The sequence below is a fragment of the Electrophorus electricus genome, chromosome 15, assembly GCF_041902795.1.
Source record: "Electrophorus electricus isolate QZ-2024a chromosome 15, ASM4190279v1, whole genome shotgun sequence".
Classification (NCBI taxonomy): Eukaryota; Metazoa; Chordata; class Actinopteri; order Gymnotiformes; family Gymnotidae; genus Electrophorus; species Electrophorus electricus.
The window spans coordinates 6,452,501-6,470,077 of NC_137511.1; the positions used below are offsets into that span (position 1 = coordinate 6,452,501).

The 17,577-nt window shown below is 38.9% G+C and overlaps 1 protein-coding gene across 8 annotated transcripts in view; it reads right to left on the reverse strand.

Annotated features, from left to right (window-relative positions):
* Positions 1-17,577, reverse strand: part of bahcc1b (BAH domain and coiled-coil containing 1b) — a 93,439-nt gene that overhangs the window by 64,293 nt on the left and 11,569 nt on the right. For 2 of the 8 annotated variants that reach the window (XM_081697875.1, XM_081697873.1), the window contains exon 2: positions 8,735-9,061. In XM_081697875.1, coding sequence (XP_081554001.1) covers positions 8,735-8,906 — 172 coding nt within the window. In that variant the 5' untranslated portion in view covers positions 8,907-9,061. Of the gene's footprint in view, positions 1-8,734; positions 9,062-9,893; positions 9,978-11,519; positions 11,939-17,577 lie in introns of those variants that run through there. The other 6 variants (XM_081697879.1, XM_081697877.1, XM_081697880.1 and 3 more) reach the window with 5 other exon arrangements.

Below are 17,577 nucleotides of genomic sequence, written 5' to 3' on the forward strand. Positions count from 1 at the left end.
CCCACCCCTCTAATCTCCCCACCCCCCACACACATACGCACACACATCATTCCTGCTTATACTTCTGTCTCTCTGTCTCTCTCTCTCTCTCTCTCTCTCTCTCTCTCTCTCTCTCTCTCTCTCTCTCTCTCTCTCTCTCTCTGTTATGCTCTGGCTAGGCTGAGTTCTGAGGGCCAGTGTAATCCTGCTCTATCCAGCCTCTGGGGCTCCCACGCTGCTCCACAGAGCCCCCCCCCAAGCCCAGAAAGAGATTAGACCAGGGCATGAGACCCCCTCCACTAGGCTGCACACACACTCACAAAAGCACTTCAGTATCCTGCCATTGGGCAGTCAGGGAAGACTTACATTATTTCCAAAACGTATGTGTGTGTGTGCGCACTTTGGGTGCTGTTTAAATTAACTATTCAAATATAACAATATTAACACAACAGGGCTGTGATGTGGAATATGGTATGTGATTATGCCACTCTATGACACACAAATATATAATACGAAAACACACACACACACACCTCTGTTCACAGTTATGCATTCCTGTCCACTTAAAATCACATTCATTATGTTGCCATGCTGATGGTCATTGAACATGTTTGCTGTCTCATGGAGTTAACTGTGATCATTACTGGGAGGCTCACGACCAGACCTGGGTCACATCAATAGTGCACTGCTTCAAAAGGACAGACCTGAAAGTGTCTGGATGGGTCTGGCTTGAGCAGGCTAAGAGTGGTCATCATGCTTTCCCATATCCAGCTCACTATGCCATAAATATATCTGACAAAATGCACAATGAGCATGTTTGAGAACTTAGGCTTTCATATAACTCTGATTTTTGTTCTGGGCACACTAGGTAAAATGGGAAAGAACAAAAATGTTCTTTTCAGACAAGTCAATGTTGTCATCATAGTCACAAGATTCAAATCTCCTACCAAGTTTAAGAACCAATCAGTAAGGGACAGCCAGTGTACACGCGCGCACACACACACACACACACACACACACACACACACACATACACACACACACACACACACACATATACACACACACTATAAGATCATATCAGAGAAAAGAAAACAAGTGAGGAAAAACTCAACTCACACTTGCAATAAAAGCATAACTGACAGGCAAAGAGGAACACGTCATCAACAGTTTTGTTTTAATCAGAGAACATGGAGATATTTGGATTCGCAGTGAGCCTGAGCAACAGTTGTCCCTCTCAAATGAAAGCGAGCAGCTCAGGGAGTGAGAAGAGGAGAAAGACTGTCCCCTGAGACTGATTAATATTGAACTCCCGATGCTAATCTTTGTTTTGGACTTTTTTCTTTACTGGTGTTGAAGCTGAGATATGCCTTATGTATTTTTAATGAGAGCTGCGCATTCATTTAGCATTTTCGTCTTTCTCTGAGGCGCCACACCGCCTCATCTTCTATGAACACACACTGCTCCCTGTATACCATGTATAGGCCTACACTTTAATGCACTATAAACCCTGCCATGTACATCTGTATTTAGTTTACTTGTGATGGAGTCAAACAAAAGAGAGAGATAAAGAAAAAAACAGAAAGAAAGAAAGAAAGAAAGAAAGAAAGAAAGAAAGAAAGAAAGAGTGTATGCATGAAAAGAGAGAGAGAGAGAGCGAGAGAGAGAGAGAGAGAGAGAGAGAGAGAGAGAGAGAGAGAGAGAGAGAGAAATTTGCTATATGCCACATTTTGCTGAACAGGTTAGGTGTTGGGTGTCAAGGCTAGGAGGCAGCTCATCCGACATCATGTATGCACCTGACTATGATGTCATCACACTCATCAACACAAACAAGGGTAAGCATTGCCCTTAAAGTCTTGATAAAGGGAAGCAGAGTAATCAACAAACACACACACATACATACATATTTAATGGAGCCTACACTGAAAAGGCACGCAGAATGTCTACACACATACACAGACAAGAGAGAAACAGAGAGCCAGACACAGGAAGACTATGAGCAAACATAAAAGGAAAACTCAGTATCACTCAATACAACTCTTTCTCCCTGCACACAGAGAGAGGTGCCCAGACCCCATTACTAGAGCTCTCTCCTCATCCTGAGCTTCCTAACCCAGCATTCCCTTCTTCCCACCAGTACAAAAGCTCTTTTAACGTTTTGTTTTTTTTTGCTTTAACGTTTAAAATGTCATTTCTCTCTTGTTATCAGACATCAAAGCCAGCTTGGAAGGCTTTTATTGTCTTAGCCACATCCCCAAAATTGTTTGTGTTTTAAACAGCTGGCCACAGGCCTAGCAGCATTTGGATTAAATAACTGTAAAGTGAGAGACACACAGAGAGATATTTCTGCTCATGGTTATGGTTAAAATGGGTGGTGGTAGCCCAGTTCATCATTGAACTATCAAAATGAAAAGTACCTCACAATTATAAAGTACCTCAGGATATAGCAAGAAGTAAGTAAATGTACACACATGTGCACACACATGTGAACATACACACACACACACACACACACACACACACACACACACACACACACACACATGCTTATGTGCACACACATACACACACATATAGAAGAACAAAAGAAAGAATCTCCTGTGTGAACAATACTAATGAAGAACTATAAATCTCCTTCACACTGTCAGCCTTTTTGACTTGACTGATCCTGCAAATGAAGAAAAACTAACTCGGACAGGTAAAACCTTCTAGGAGAGTGCAAATGTTTTTAAACAGTTGAACAAAGCACTTCCGTTGTGGTAACGTTTTTCACAGATGTATGCATGAAATATGTTTTTAACATTTTAAGAATTTTAAATTTAACAGAAATCACTATAAAGTTTAAATTTACAAAAGGACAGAAAAAAATACAAAGGTAAATTGTTAAAATCTGAACAGCAATGCTGATAAATGATGGTGGCTCTTTTCATGTAAAAAATGCAAGCTGATAAGCAAACAGTTGAAAAGAGAAAAAGCTCTGTGTGTGTGTGTGTGTGTGTGTGTGTGTGTGTGTGAGAGAGAGAGAGAGAGACAGCTGAATAAATGAACTCTGAGGCTCACAGCACCCCAGCGTACTGCTTCATTGTTGTGCTGATCCAGTGCATGGCCATGGTTTAAGAGTGAGTGAGTGAGTGTGTGTGTGTGTGTGTGTGTGTGTGTGCATGTGTGTGTGTGTGTGTGTGTGTGTGTGTGTGTGTGTGGTACATGTGTCAGACAGTATGTTCTTGAAACAAATACTACAGCAAGAGCACAAGAAAATATTTGACTGCTCATTCAGCTGGGCTGTAGTTGTTTGGTATACATGTGCATGTACATGTGTGTGACACATTTATCACAGACAGTCCTCTTGTATTCCTTATACAGGTGAGGTGAGAGGGTAAGAATTTTCAGATTTGGTGTGAAAATACTAAGGTTTTGGGATTGTGCATGTGTGTGTGTGTGTGTGTGTGTGTGTGTGTGTGTGTGTGTGTGTGTGTGTGTGTGTGTGTGTGTGTGTGTGTGTGGATAGGAAGGATGTTATTCACTTCATCAGAATTATTTCACTTTTCCTTTTTAGGCTGTTACTGCTTAGCTACATTTGTACTTTAATAAACCCTATGGTTTAGAAGTTATGTAAATTAAATGTAATAAATAACAAAAAAGAATAACCATTAATCTCACAATGTACACACACACACACACACACACACACACACACACACACACACACACACATATATATATATATATATATATATATATATATATATATATGTGTGTGTGTGTGTGTGTGTGTGTGTGTGTGTGTGTGTTTATTTAAAACCTTGTCTTGTGTATGCATTTAGATATAGTACACACACACACACACACACACACACATATATATATATATATATATATATATATATATATATATCAGCAGGGCTTGGTGACATGCAGAGGCATCAGTTTATATCCAACCCAGCGATTGTACACAAGGCAGGACAGTAGAGCAGTAGAGCTCTTAGCGTGCTCAGACACGAGGCCCTTTGCCAGCAGTGACCATGTGTGTGAGTGAGTAAGTGTGTTTGTGTGTGTGGTTGTTTGTTGGGCAGGGGTACTGTGCCTGGTTATGCCAGCACAGCACTGCTGAATCATATACCACACATGCACAAAAGTACACACACACACACACACACACACACACACACACACACAGAGTGCTCAGCTGGCAGAGAGAGTCAGTGGCAATGGAACTCACTGGGCTCTGTGCTACCGAGCAGAGGTAATTGGGCCAGATTACCAGCCAGGTGGAAACATTCAGTCTCTCTTTCTCTTTTTTCCTCTACCCCTCCCTCTTTTTCTTTTTCTGTCTCTACCTCCTTCATTTTTCTCACCATTTTGCCATTCAGTATGAACAAACACAAAACTGATTCTATTTCTTCTTTAGCCATTATAGTCATTAAATTCTGTTTAAAAGACAAACAATTCTTTCGCTGACCTCGAGGCTTCCTAATTACATGTAAACAAGGTGTGACTTTTCATTGACAGAAATCATATTTACTATTGCCTCAGTGTTGAAGGACAGCTACTTTTCTTTACATCTCTTCTCTGCAATAAATAGAAGACACATAGTCCTGACACAACTGACAAAGGAAGAATCAGAGATCAAGAAAGAGAGAGAGAGGGGGGGGGAGTGAGAGAGAGAGCTATAAGTAGGCCTGTGCCCTGAGTTGTACGCTAATTTAACTACAAACCCTGTCAAAGCCCACAGGCTGGTGTCTGCTCCCCAGTGCAGCCGCATGGAGCAGGAGAGGAGCAGGGGTTGGGCAAAGAGGACGAGCTCAGGAGCCCATCGGGCACTCTGCAGGTCAAACAGGACCTGGGGCCTGGTCAGGAGTCTGCACTGTCATAAAAGCCCCCCCTGCAATAACAGTTCCTGGAGATGGGGTAGTGCTGCACATGGAGGTGCATGAGGTGGAGATAGTGTTTCTTAATTTAGAGTGAACCTCAAGGTTCACTAGTGTTTGTGTTGCCTCACTGTGAAGCTCCCAAACTCACCCACGCAGTCACCCCCCCCCCCCCCCCCACACACACACACACACAGCAGATGCTGGTCCTTATAAAGTATCCCAGCATGCTCTGCTCATTGATTTTCAGAAATATTCAGCATCTTTTAAGTATTCCTCCCACCAAGCATGCCTCCTCTCTCCAGAGGTGTGTGTGTGTGTGTGTGTGTGTGTGTGTGTGTGTGTGTGTGTGTGTGTGTGTGTCTGTGTGTGTGTGTGTGTGTGTGTGTGTGTGTGTGCGTGCGCGTGTGCATGCTTGCATGCGTGTGTGTGTCTGTGTGCGTGTGTGTGCATGCATGTGTGTGTGTGTGTGTGCGTGCGCATGTGTGCATGCATGTGTGTGTGTGTGTGTGTATGCGTGCGCGTGTGCATGCATGCGTGTGTTTGTGTGTGTGTGTGTGTGTGTGTGTGTGCGTGCATATGTGTTTCTGTGTGCACACATGCATAAGAGGGCACAAATAGCAGTGGGAAAGGGAAGCAAGACAGTGCCTTTAAGCATATTCTGCAGTGGCATATGCCAGTTATGACACAGTAGAAGTCTGTATAGGTCTGCTGCACCTGAGAGCAAGTACAAACATCTTTACAGCTGGCAAACTACAAGGTTTCGTGACAACAGCAAGGTATCAGGCTAAATGTAGTTACTGCTTGTAGGTTTATTTTTCTTTCATTATTGTGAGAGTTTTTTATTGACTTCAAATTTGCACATGTACACTTTTATCTCTTTATGGTGCAACTGAAATATGAACAAAAAAAGTGAACACTTTTTTTCATTTTAGTCAAGGTGTGACAAAACAAAACCACTTATATTTCATACAATGCTTAAAAGCTGATTACATTTAAGAGCCTAATATGAATTACAGTTTGTGCAATTTGTAGCAAATATACCTTTTACAATATCCACTCAAGATGATTAGAATGGTACATTTTTGGAGTGGGGGGTTGGATGGAAATGGGCCCCAATATCTGGGACAGATCTGTACTAAAGTGGAGTTTGAAGGCACCACGGAAGAACAGAACACCCACATATCATATGCACGCATGCATACACACGCGACTGAACACACACACACACACACACACACAGAGAGTAATGATGCACCTGTACTGCATGAGCTGGCGTCCTCCTTTAAGCAGACGTTTCAGACATCTGCTGGAGATGGAGCAGAGTAAAGAGAGTAGAGTGGGAAAAAAAACGTGTGTGGTGTGTGTGGTGTGTGTGTGTGGGGGGGGGGGGGGGCATAATAGAAAAGAATCCCAGTGTACATATTATTCCTGCACACTGGCAAAGGAGCACCATTTGATCTGCACACGATCCAAAGAAGAATGGCGCTCCAACAAATCTTTCTGATGATGCTGCGGTTTGAAAATGTGGTCTAATATAAAATAAGGGGCCAACGGATGAACACTGTGCAGTTAGAAAAAGCAAACGAGCGAAATAAACATTTGCTTCAGAGCGTATATAAATGAGATAATGTTTTTGTAGAATTTGTTATGTTCGTTTTATTTTATGATTCCATAAGAGTTCTTTATGAATAGCTATTTGCGTAGAACAAACATACATTACTTAGAGGACAGTGTAAAGAATTGCTTCAAACTAGCCTGTGAGACGAAACGGCAGGCGGCACACACACGGAAGACAATCGCTAACGACCCATCAACACTGTGCAAGCGCTGGAGGCCGGGAGAGGTCGAGGCGATCTGATATATTTTAAGGTATTAACACATTTACGAGAGAGCGTCTGAGTGTTATAGGACGTATAAAGCCTTATCGTTTTTAACCAACACTCAACTGTATCTTGTGTAAAGATTACTGTGCAGGGTAAGACTGGGTAGAACCTAAGGACTGTTATAGAGAAGCCTCCAACTGGAAATTTCGCAACATGTTAAAAAGCAAAGCTATAGGCTATAAAATAGCGTAGAAAGCATTACTACAATGGAGACTTTGAGATTAGAGTTTTTAAAATAGAAATTACAATTCAGCGCAATGAATACAGCTACCACGCCATACTACAATATAACCTAAAAAGAAGAGCTCTTTGACCTACAACAAAGTCTGAATGAATCAGCTGCTTTTTTCATTAGACATAGAACAAAAAAAAACAAAAAAACTGACATATGCGTGTTTTGTTTGCTTAGTCCACTGTAAGGTTATCTGAGAGCACACTGCCAATGTCGAAGATTGAGTGTTGTTTTAAAACATCATTTATAAGGCTATTTGTTTCATACTTTAAATAAAATGGTTAAGGTTCAAATTCACAACTGTAAATTAATGCTTACAACGTAGCCCACTTACTGGGGCATTTGTTCACAGCGAAACCAAACAATAAACTACGGAAGCCAAAGCAATTCAGCAAGCATGGCACAAATAGTCCTTACCTAGTAAATAAGATACAAAGAAGAAAACATGAAGCTTAATGAGTTCAGCATTGCCTCCACTCACAAAGGCCTCTATTGGCCATTCAATTTCAAGGGACACTCATTATCCTTAAAACAATTAGAAAAGAAATATAACAAATAAACGAAGACGTCTGCGCATGCTTTTAGGATCATTTAAACGGTTAGCGATGATTTTTCTCCAAATACTATGAGCTGAAACATTACATGTTAATACGTACAAGCTTGACAGAAACAGTTACATAGCTAGCTCCAGAATACAAACGATGCTGCCCCAAACAGAAAGTATTTTAACAAAAAGCCCATTTTAAGAAAAATAACGTGTGACTGCAGTAGTGTGCATTTTGTATGATTAATAATGAATGGGACTTAACACTCTATATAAGCATTCCGGAAACTTATATCCTATCAATATGCAAAAAGGGATGAAATACACCCGTGTCCCCAAAGTACTTGGAGTTATACACCAGAGCCACTTGTTAAATCTAATGCATGCACTGTCAAGCCATTCGCACCCCGTCACATCACCGCTCAATATAGAAACCGGATTTTCTGGTATTACAAAACCCTCTATTACCAAATCACACGCACGCACACACACTTGTGGGCGCGCACACGCGCACGCACACACACGACTGACCCTAATCCTGGACACTACGATGAACTATATGGCACATGCACATCAAACTTGGCCATGTAATTAAGGCGACGTAGTTCCATTAGGAAAACGGCCCGAAATGTAAAGACAAACATGGAATTATTTACATTTGTTTATAGTGGTTAAACTAAGTCAACATATCTCAAAAATGACGGAGAAACAAAGAAACAACGCTTTCCAGAAACTGGAAAAGTATGTCTAAGCTTTCACATTTATTTTTGAATGAAAAATAAATGTGCCCACTGATTTTAACACACGAGAAATATAGTGTATTTCGCGGAAGAGTACTCATTAATGTTAAATTCGAGGGAACTCTAATTAACATAACTAAATATTTAAGCTCCGTTACTTGTTCCACGAGTAATGTTTGGCGCGAAAAAAAACCCCACAACCAGCCAGCATATAGTCTAGCTAATGTTAGAAACTAAATTGTTCAATAAAATGTTATAAGACCGTTTGGAAGTAGCACATAAAGTTCTGAGGAGTCCGCGGTAAGTTAATTTTGGACATGACCATACTGTCTAACTAATTTCCTTTTCCAATAAATAACATGTATGCACAACCTACTCACAAGCTCACACTCCATGTCTTACGGTGAAGAAGAAACAGTCAACATGCATACAATAAACCACAGGTACGCGATACTACTGTTATGGAATACGAGTAAAAATCAAACCTGATTGTGGAGGCATGGGTATATGCGAAGGATAGTATTTTCCAGGTTGAAAGTGACCGGGATGTTGCACGGAAGTGTGCCCAGTAGGAGTGATCCGTGAAGCAGCTCGGTGAACCAACGGGCCTCGCTCTGTAAGAAGATGCGGTGGAGGGGCAAAATCCCGACCTTCCATTCCGACAAAAACTGATAAATCCAAAATCCAGAGGGAAGGCCACAAGCACCGAACACCAAACAGATGTTATAATCCCGATACGAGTGTCGCCCAGATCTCGCACTCAGTGCAGTTTTTTATTTGACGCCCAACAAAGTACGTCCCAGTCATATTTTCTGCAACAGAAACAAACAGAAGAACCTGAATTGCAGAGAAATGGTGAAACAAATATATCAATTGTGCTATTATTGTGCCATAGTTGCATTATTTTATAAAATAATAGTCCAGCCGGCTTGCAAGCGCCTACGAATGCTGGTTAAACCAACAAAAAATATCATCCCGTCTTCTATCTCCCTCATATTACCGCAGCTGAAGGGGTTGACGTGAGGCATACTTGTAACACACCCCCAAATACGCACACTAAAATTACTTAGGGGTTTGAGGTGATTAACTCAAATGTGGCTCGGCACAACCACCAATTTTACAATGTCATATGGATTTTAGAAGTGGTTTTGATGATGACGATGTTGATGATGATGATGATGATGATGATTATTATTATTATTATTATTATAACAATAATAATAATAATAGTTTTGCTAAAAAACAATTGCCTATAATTGTCATTTAAATACATATAGGTTTCAACTCTCCTCAAAAGGCTACAAATAAATTTATCCTACAGTGCTTCACACTGAAAGGCCTACTTATACAACAAACACCAGTCGCGAAGTCAGTTAAAACGTATTTACAATATAATTGTTTAATATATAAGTTAAATAACAGTGATCATATGGACGATTAATTGAAGTCTTCCTATTCTTTACACTAAATCCTTAACAATAAGCGAAAAGATTAAATCTCGTCATCGTCACCATCGCCCCAAATCCCCAGGTTTACTAAATCTCGTGTATTAATTTGAAAATGACGTTATGCGATAGTAAATTAAAATAAGGTTGTTTTAAATCCAATCATGAAAAATAACAATAATAATTAGATTTTATTCACCAGAGCTAGTCACCTATGGAGTAGGAGCTCGGAGTCTCTAGATATCTGTCCCAAAAATTGTGAAGTCACTTTAGTGGAATAACAAACGAGCGCTCTTAGTGATTGTAGTGGTGAACCTCCTTTTATCACAACATCTCAGATAAGGCAACAAAGACAATGTAAATGGTTTGCATCATCTACAGAGCTTCTTGCCACTCCATTATAATTTCTCTAAATAAAAGAACAAATACATGTATTATAGGTATTTAAAAATGTCAAAATAGGAATGGTGCAGCATGTAGATCTTAGGCAATCCAAAGAAAGCGCGTGGATACATCGCCAGTGGTTTTTGTTGCTGTTGTTGTTGTTGTTGTGTGGTGATCGCAAAAGCAACGCTGCAGCCGTTCTCCTCTCTTACAATAGTGACTGATTAAAAATATATTAACAAATACACAAATACATAGCGCCAAGTACGACAAATCAGCAATTTGCACTCTTAGACGTAAGAAAATGCTGAATGTACCTTAACGACATCAATGTAACGACATACAAAAAGATCAATAACCCACACTTAGATATATTTAAAAAGAAGGCAACCTCCTTACAATGTAATTCTGGAAACCTTACAATTTACTAATGTAGTTCACCATTTTCATGCGACAATGGACAGGGATGTGTTTTTGTGGAAACATTCGAGAGATTGGTGCAGAGTATATTCAAAGCGCTACATTTCCTTCGTCTCAAACTCGGTGTGGAGAGAAATCAGCGAAAAGCAATGGCCCTTGCTAGTTTCGTAGAGTATATGTGTGCAGTTTATACTTCTTGAAGACCTATTGAAATGGGCTTTAAAACTATGAGATTGTTCAAGTTCAGAAGAGTAGTCTATATCACGTTGAAACTAGTTTTACCTGTGGCAAGAAAGATTTGCTTGGGTGTCTAAGTGAACTGGGGTTGTTACGGTTCCTCCGAGTTGTTTAAAATTAAACGAAAATAGAAATCCAGCTACACTGACGATATTCGTCAGAACATTTTAGTTTGCACAACACCGTACAATGGTGCAAAACCATGAGAAACTAAAATGTGAAAAATATAGTCATTTAACCCAGTCACTTGGCAACTAGCGTAGTTTATATAGACACCATTAAGGAGAATATTTAAAAAAGGCTTTGAACACTATCTTGTAGTGGTTTTATTGTAGCCACCTTTAAATTTAAACCTGTTTACGTTCGTTTGTTATGTAAGGAAACATGTACTTAGTTGTCGAAGCATTTCTTCCTTTGAGAAGATAAGTCAAATTGAAGGTCTGTCGTGTATGCAATAACAATCATCAGGAATCACGAGTGGTACAAATAATTCATATCTATCCTTTATTTATTATTATTATTATTATTATTGCTAAATAATATTAAGCATTAATTTTGCGATCGTTGCTGTTAGTAGGCAGCAACTTAAGAGAATTAATTAAATGCTTCTAGACTACATTTCTCAATCATCCTTTCGCGTACAACTGTCAGTATTACTGCCTCACTAATTCTGCCTAACAGCAGATGTTCTACGGGGGGAAAAAAATATGGTAAGAGCAGCTCTTGAAAGCAAATGTTTATTATTACACACATAAACTGTATACAATATAAATGAATTACTTACTGGTAAGTTATTCCTTGCATAACAATAAATGGTTAAAAACATAGTGTAAAAAAATACGTAAAAGAAAGCAGAGAGGCAGAATAAAAAACATGTGAAAATGGTTACATCCTAGTTTGCAGGCTGCAGTGCGTGCAGCTGAAGTTCGAAGATGCACCGTACTATAAGCTTCTACTGAGGCGAACCTCGTACATCCAGGCTGAAGCTCTTTCCTGAATCGGCAAATGCCACTCAAGGAGAAGGGAGGGAGGCGTCACGGAAACAGTCTCACCCATTGGTCTAATGCGTACATGTCAATAAGCTCGTGCAGCGCGCCCCAGGATAAACAGGGACTCTGATTGGGTGCGAGTCTGAACCAATGGCGTATCGGCTATGACAACTAAACAAAACGGCGGGCGCTACATTCAACATTTCCAGTAGTGTTCCAAGTTCAGTGCAACCAGGACCACATGGTGCAGAAGCCTACTACTTTACTACGGAATATCTATAACTGCTAACCTGACAAATTGTTTATTTAGTAATAATGTGATATAGAGGAACCAGCAGTTTATCTCTTTTAAAGACTAACTGCAATTACTTTGTTAATTTCGACAGTAATATTTTGCAGTTTATTTTTAGCCGATCGTTAACAATACAGTTAGAAAGCGGTAACATCGGTATTATTTCTTTCTTCGAGAAAAAAAAGATTAGACATAAGCTTAGCCAGGTTGGTGAGCACAGACATCAGAAATTTGTTATTACATAAAATTTAAATGACCAATCTATGTTTCATTTCACAGACAAAACATATTAAAAAATGTGATTGGTTTAAAGCACAAAAAGGGTTAAAATTCTGGGCGTCAAGCTGAGAAGTGTTTGATTGGTTGGCATGTTGCCAGAACGGTGTCAATCATAGAGTGTAAACAAGGCTCTGATTGGCTGCTGGCCAGTCCGCACTGGGCTGCCTGAAAAAAGCAATTACTGGCCTTGCGGTTTCAAGGCGGCCCAGAGCTGGATGATGAAAGGAGATAAGGAGGGGCGGTTTCAAGGCCTCCCCTAGGCGAACCTAGTTGGCCCCAAAGCTAAAGGAGAGTCAAGAGTGACTTAATCAAAGGGAATACGTTAAAAAGGGGGAAATTACATGTTGTATTAAATATAGAGTGTAGATGCGCGGATTAATATAGTCTAATACAACACCAACTTAATAAAGCGAGTAGACTGCATAGAAATTATTGAACTCAAGGAAGTATATCGGAGTGCGAGAGAAAAAAACGTTCGCGAGAGCTTGGCTAGAAATGGAGGCGAAAGAACTGTTCTCAAAGTAATGATTACTCAGGTCTGTGATTTTGAGGGAATTTTTCGTCGCTATTTACGTTGCAGCCGGCCTAATTGTTACGTATTTTCCTTTTTCATTAATGGATTTTCCACTGTAAGTAGTTTATTTTCTGTTTTGGAAGAAATATAACGTTATGAATACAACAACAACAACATAATACTATTACTACTAATAATGTTTAGCCTGTCGGTTTACATGAATAGGCTATGTTTCTCGTGAAGGGATGGAAATGTAGCGGGACGACTGGGGTAAACTAATTTGTCTTGTGTATTATTATTATTATTATTATTATTATTATTATTATTATTATTATTATTATTCCTAGTAACACAAAGATCTGTAGAATCCTCGCAGGGCTATAACATTTATATTGATCTACAAAAAAATTAAGTATTAACCTATAGGCTGCATACAATCCTTGGACTATGTCCAAATGTAATTTAGCCTAAAATCATTTTACACAAAAAGTAATTCATTTGCTTATTCAGAATAATCTCTCTTTGCTTCCCAATCTCAAATAATCACTAAAGAGGCAACAATACGACTATATATGATATCTTTATATATATATATATATATATCTTTATTTTGTCCTGATATTGCCTGTTGTGTTCTACACAAACCAGCTTTGCAAAACATTTTAAATATCATTTAAATATCATTTTATTATCCATCTGATTGTAAATCACCAAAACAAATTAAAATAATCCACAATGATTAGATTATCCACTTGCAAAATGCTACAAGTAAGCGAACGGAAAAGTATCATTAACGCAAACATTAACATAGAGGCTTATAATATTTGTAAAAAGCATTCTGTATACAGTGCACCTATTGGCTATTGTTGCCACCGTCTGCTGCGACAGCGGTTTTTCATAGCCTGGCTTCTACACATAGGCCTATAGTTCATTGTAACCCTACAAACTTGTAAAACTATATGAGTTACACATGGTTACCTAGAATTTAAAACATGTCCACTATTACCACAAAAATCTTATGTGTAAACTGGTAAAAATATTCCCCATGTGGATTAAAGGAATTATAAGCATATGTCATATAATTTAAAAGTAAGTTTTAGGAATATGCATGCACACGAACAGAAGAATTCAATTAAATGACAGGCTACCTTATTCTCACTTACTCTCAAAATCTTGATGTATTGCATCGTTGTCTTTAAATGTAAAGGCTCTGAGAAAAATATATTCCGCAACTAGCAAGACGTGCACTTCCTAAAACAGATTTCTGCATTTCATTTATAAAGTTATAAGAAAGCCCCTTTTATTGCTCCCCGTTATTGGCTCCTTTAAGCAATTTAAAAGCTGGGTGTGGGGTGCGTGTTTAATGATGTACTATGGCATATCCCACGTACAAGCGTTGGTCTTAGATGCCGCACCAATACGTAACCGTCTAATACATGCACGCACACAACGCGCGCGCGCACAGCCCATGTGCCAGCCCGAGCTGCCCTGCTGTGGGACGCAGGGATAATTAATGCGGAGTGACTGATTGCTCTTGAAACAGACTAGTCCCACGAAGAGCATTGTCCGTGATCAGTGAAGCGTCCCTGATTGACACTTTCCCTCCAACTCCCAGCCACATTCAAACTACCGGAACGGGGCGTTTGTCACCAGCGCAGGCCAAGGGTGCTGCAAGACCCAGTTATTGTTAGGACGTAATCGCAAACCAGTTTGAGACAAGACTGCCTTTGGCGAGATTATTTCACGCAGGACTCTTGGATTCAAAGCCAATCTAATGTAGATGCAGAAATCCTGCTTATATGCACATACATGTTCACGAAGGTTAGAAGGTTTTACGTAAACTCGTTTAATAAATCGTTGCCATATTAGCATCTAAAAGTTAGTATAGTTATGATTATCGCGACAGCATTTTTTCTTAGGCAGCTAGGCTATTTTTTTATTCTACAATTCTACGAATCACTGTATTTTTCCTATGAGAAATAAATAAAACCGCGCGTTGAACTTCCCTTATTTTAATAGAAAAAGTAAACCTTTATTATTGTTGTTGTTGTTATTATTATTATTGACATTTAATTATAATGTGTACACATGCGTGTCGAATACATAGCTGTGGTAATACTGACCCTGACAAATCTTTTAATCCCATTGTGCACAAGACCTATGCGATTACATTCTACGCAATTACATCTTTAAGAGAGCTCAACAGACTACAAAAAAGTGTTTTCCTGATCACAGGGCACAACTGTGTTTTATTTATATATATATATATATATATATATATATATATATATATATATATATATATATATATATGTCTGTGTGTGTGTTTGTGTGTGTGTGTGTGTGTGTGTGTGTATGTGTATCCATTCTTTGACCTCGTGACCTGTCTTCATTAGGCGTCCTACTCTTCGAGTTATATTCGTTGCTCTTTGCGCTTATATATTTTAGACCGTGCTGTTTATCCTTGCGCTGCACTCCACAGCATTGCTACATTGCTATGTAAAATCGAGTAGTCCTGGTGTCAGACATTTTTGACTATCACGCGGTGTACAGGGTTCATGGTGTACACGAAGGCTACTTCAAGTCCTAGGTATTTCAAACATTCCTTGCCTATCAGTCTTCACAAATGTGTTTTAGGCTAAAAGACTGGAATAGAACTTTTTTTCCCACTCGTCAAACTTTAACCATAGAAACTTTGAAGAAGCCCTCATAATCGTATATTCTGGATAGCACAGACTGGATTAAACTATTCTTCGTTTGTGTATCTTACTATGTCACTTGAACTAGGATGTATGACACAGAAAGGAAGATTGTGTAGTGTTAAATGCAGACTACACTAGCGTGTGTAATAAGGGTTATGGCCTAATGTCACGCATAGTTCTTCAATTGACGTGGAATACAATAAAGTGTGTTAGTTCAAATTTCCAGTTACAAGGTGGAAACTTGGGCATCGGGGTTGTATGGCAGTGCTCTATTAGACCACTTGACTTAATTGAATAAACATACGTCCCCACGAGAGAAGGTATAGTCCAATCGCCATCTATAATTCCCAGGGAACGGCGTTTCCGCTGTATTTAGTCCAGGATGGCGGAGGGGTTATCAATAGGAAAACCCATCTGTGTCCAATTAAGGCAAGTACGGGCTCACCCCCATAAATGACACAAACCTCCCTCATTACGACCTGTTTTATTGGAAAAGCTAAAAGTTAAACTAAACGGGGGTAAAGAAGTGTAACAGAACACAGTAGACACATGGGTTATGTTGGTTTGATTAAAAAAGTCGTTCGTTGTCTCCTTTTCATTAATCTCACGTTGTGAAAGTATTTAGACTACAAAACGTTCATGAAAGACAGATGAAATCAAATGTCAGTTTCGACAGGGCGAGACAACCGTTCTAGACAGAATATTAAACACAGAATATTAGTCAAAATCTTAGTCTTAATCCTTGAAAAGTAGACTATGGTTAAGAGAGAGAAAATTAACTTATTAACTGATAAACATGTTTTTAAAGTTTTCTTAGATTTTTTTCTACGTTTTTTGTTTGTATGTTTTGTTGTGTTTCTTTAGGTTATGGATATGTTGGGTTCTGAAATAGTACTGCCTTGCTAATGGGTATTCATTTTATGTGAGAATTTTAGAAAGGATTTCTAACAGTCAAATATTGATCGCAATTTAACTTAATTGAGAAAACTGAATGTTAAGCGGTTATTGGAATTCCAGTGTCGTTGTCGAGTTGATCGGTCACAACTATAATTAGCACATATAATTTTTTATGTTTTTTTCTCCTTTCGATTTGAACCTGTGTGTTAACGTAACACGTGTCACACGAAAATATAATTTATTGTTTTTTAGACTATTGGAACGTAAGATTTACAATGTAATCGCATAATACATTAAACGTCTGTGTTGTTTCAGAATTTACAGAAGTTTAAACTCTTCTTAGCAAGAGGGCACAAACGTGACAATCCAGACAAAATTCCTCAGACAGGCATACAAGCAGGTTATGTAAGATGTGTTGTTTCTTATCTATCATGCTTTTGTGGAGACTTGAACTTGGTATCTGTCTTAACTGTCTAAATTGTATTACTCTGATAACCCACTGCACCAAAGTGTATATTCAGCGTGGAATATAGCGTTGTCAATCAGCTACATATGCACATCGAAGCTTTGGAGGCCCATTGTGAAATCACAAGTTAGACGATGGCTTATAAAAGACTACGAATTAACGCCGAGTTTCTAATTAAAGTGTAAACAAACTCGTAATAATACATGCCACTAATAATGCCTTTGATTAAAAAATACCGCTTTGGAACACGTGTTTCATGAAACAGCAATGGCGTAGTGGCCTCGTGAACCAATACCTTGATAAACATAACGATTCAATTATCTCGCTTCAGAATGGACAGAAAAAACTTCCTAAAATGGTGAAGGCAGCATGTGAAACACAATTGTTACGCGATCAAAGTATATGTGCATGGGTCATTTATACATTCTTAACTCTGAAATGTTCACTGCTTCATCGGTCAGTACTTAACTCTGGACTAAAACGACTGAATCTCTTACTAATATGTATACAAAAGCTAAACAAAGTTTAATCCAAAATGCAAAGTAAGGGCGCCATGTCCACATGACTCATTCTTTTTTGATGATAGAGAATATTGATAATCTACAAATACGGAATGAGTGTTTAAAGTAATTTTTAAGAATCCACCAATTAAATCAGCCATTTTCCAGAACCGACACAAAACCTTTAAAATTTGCAAATAATC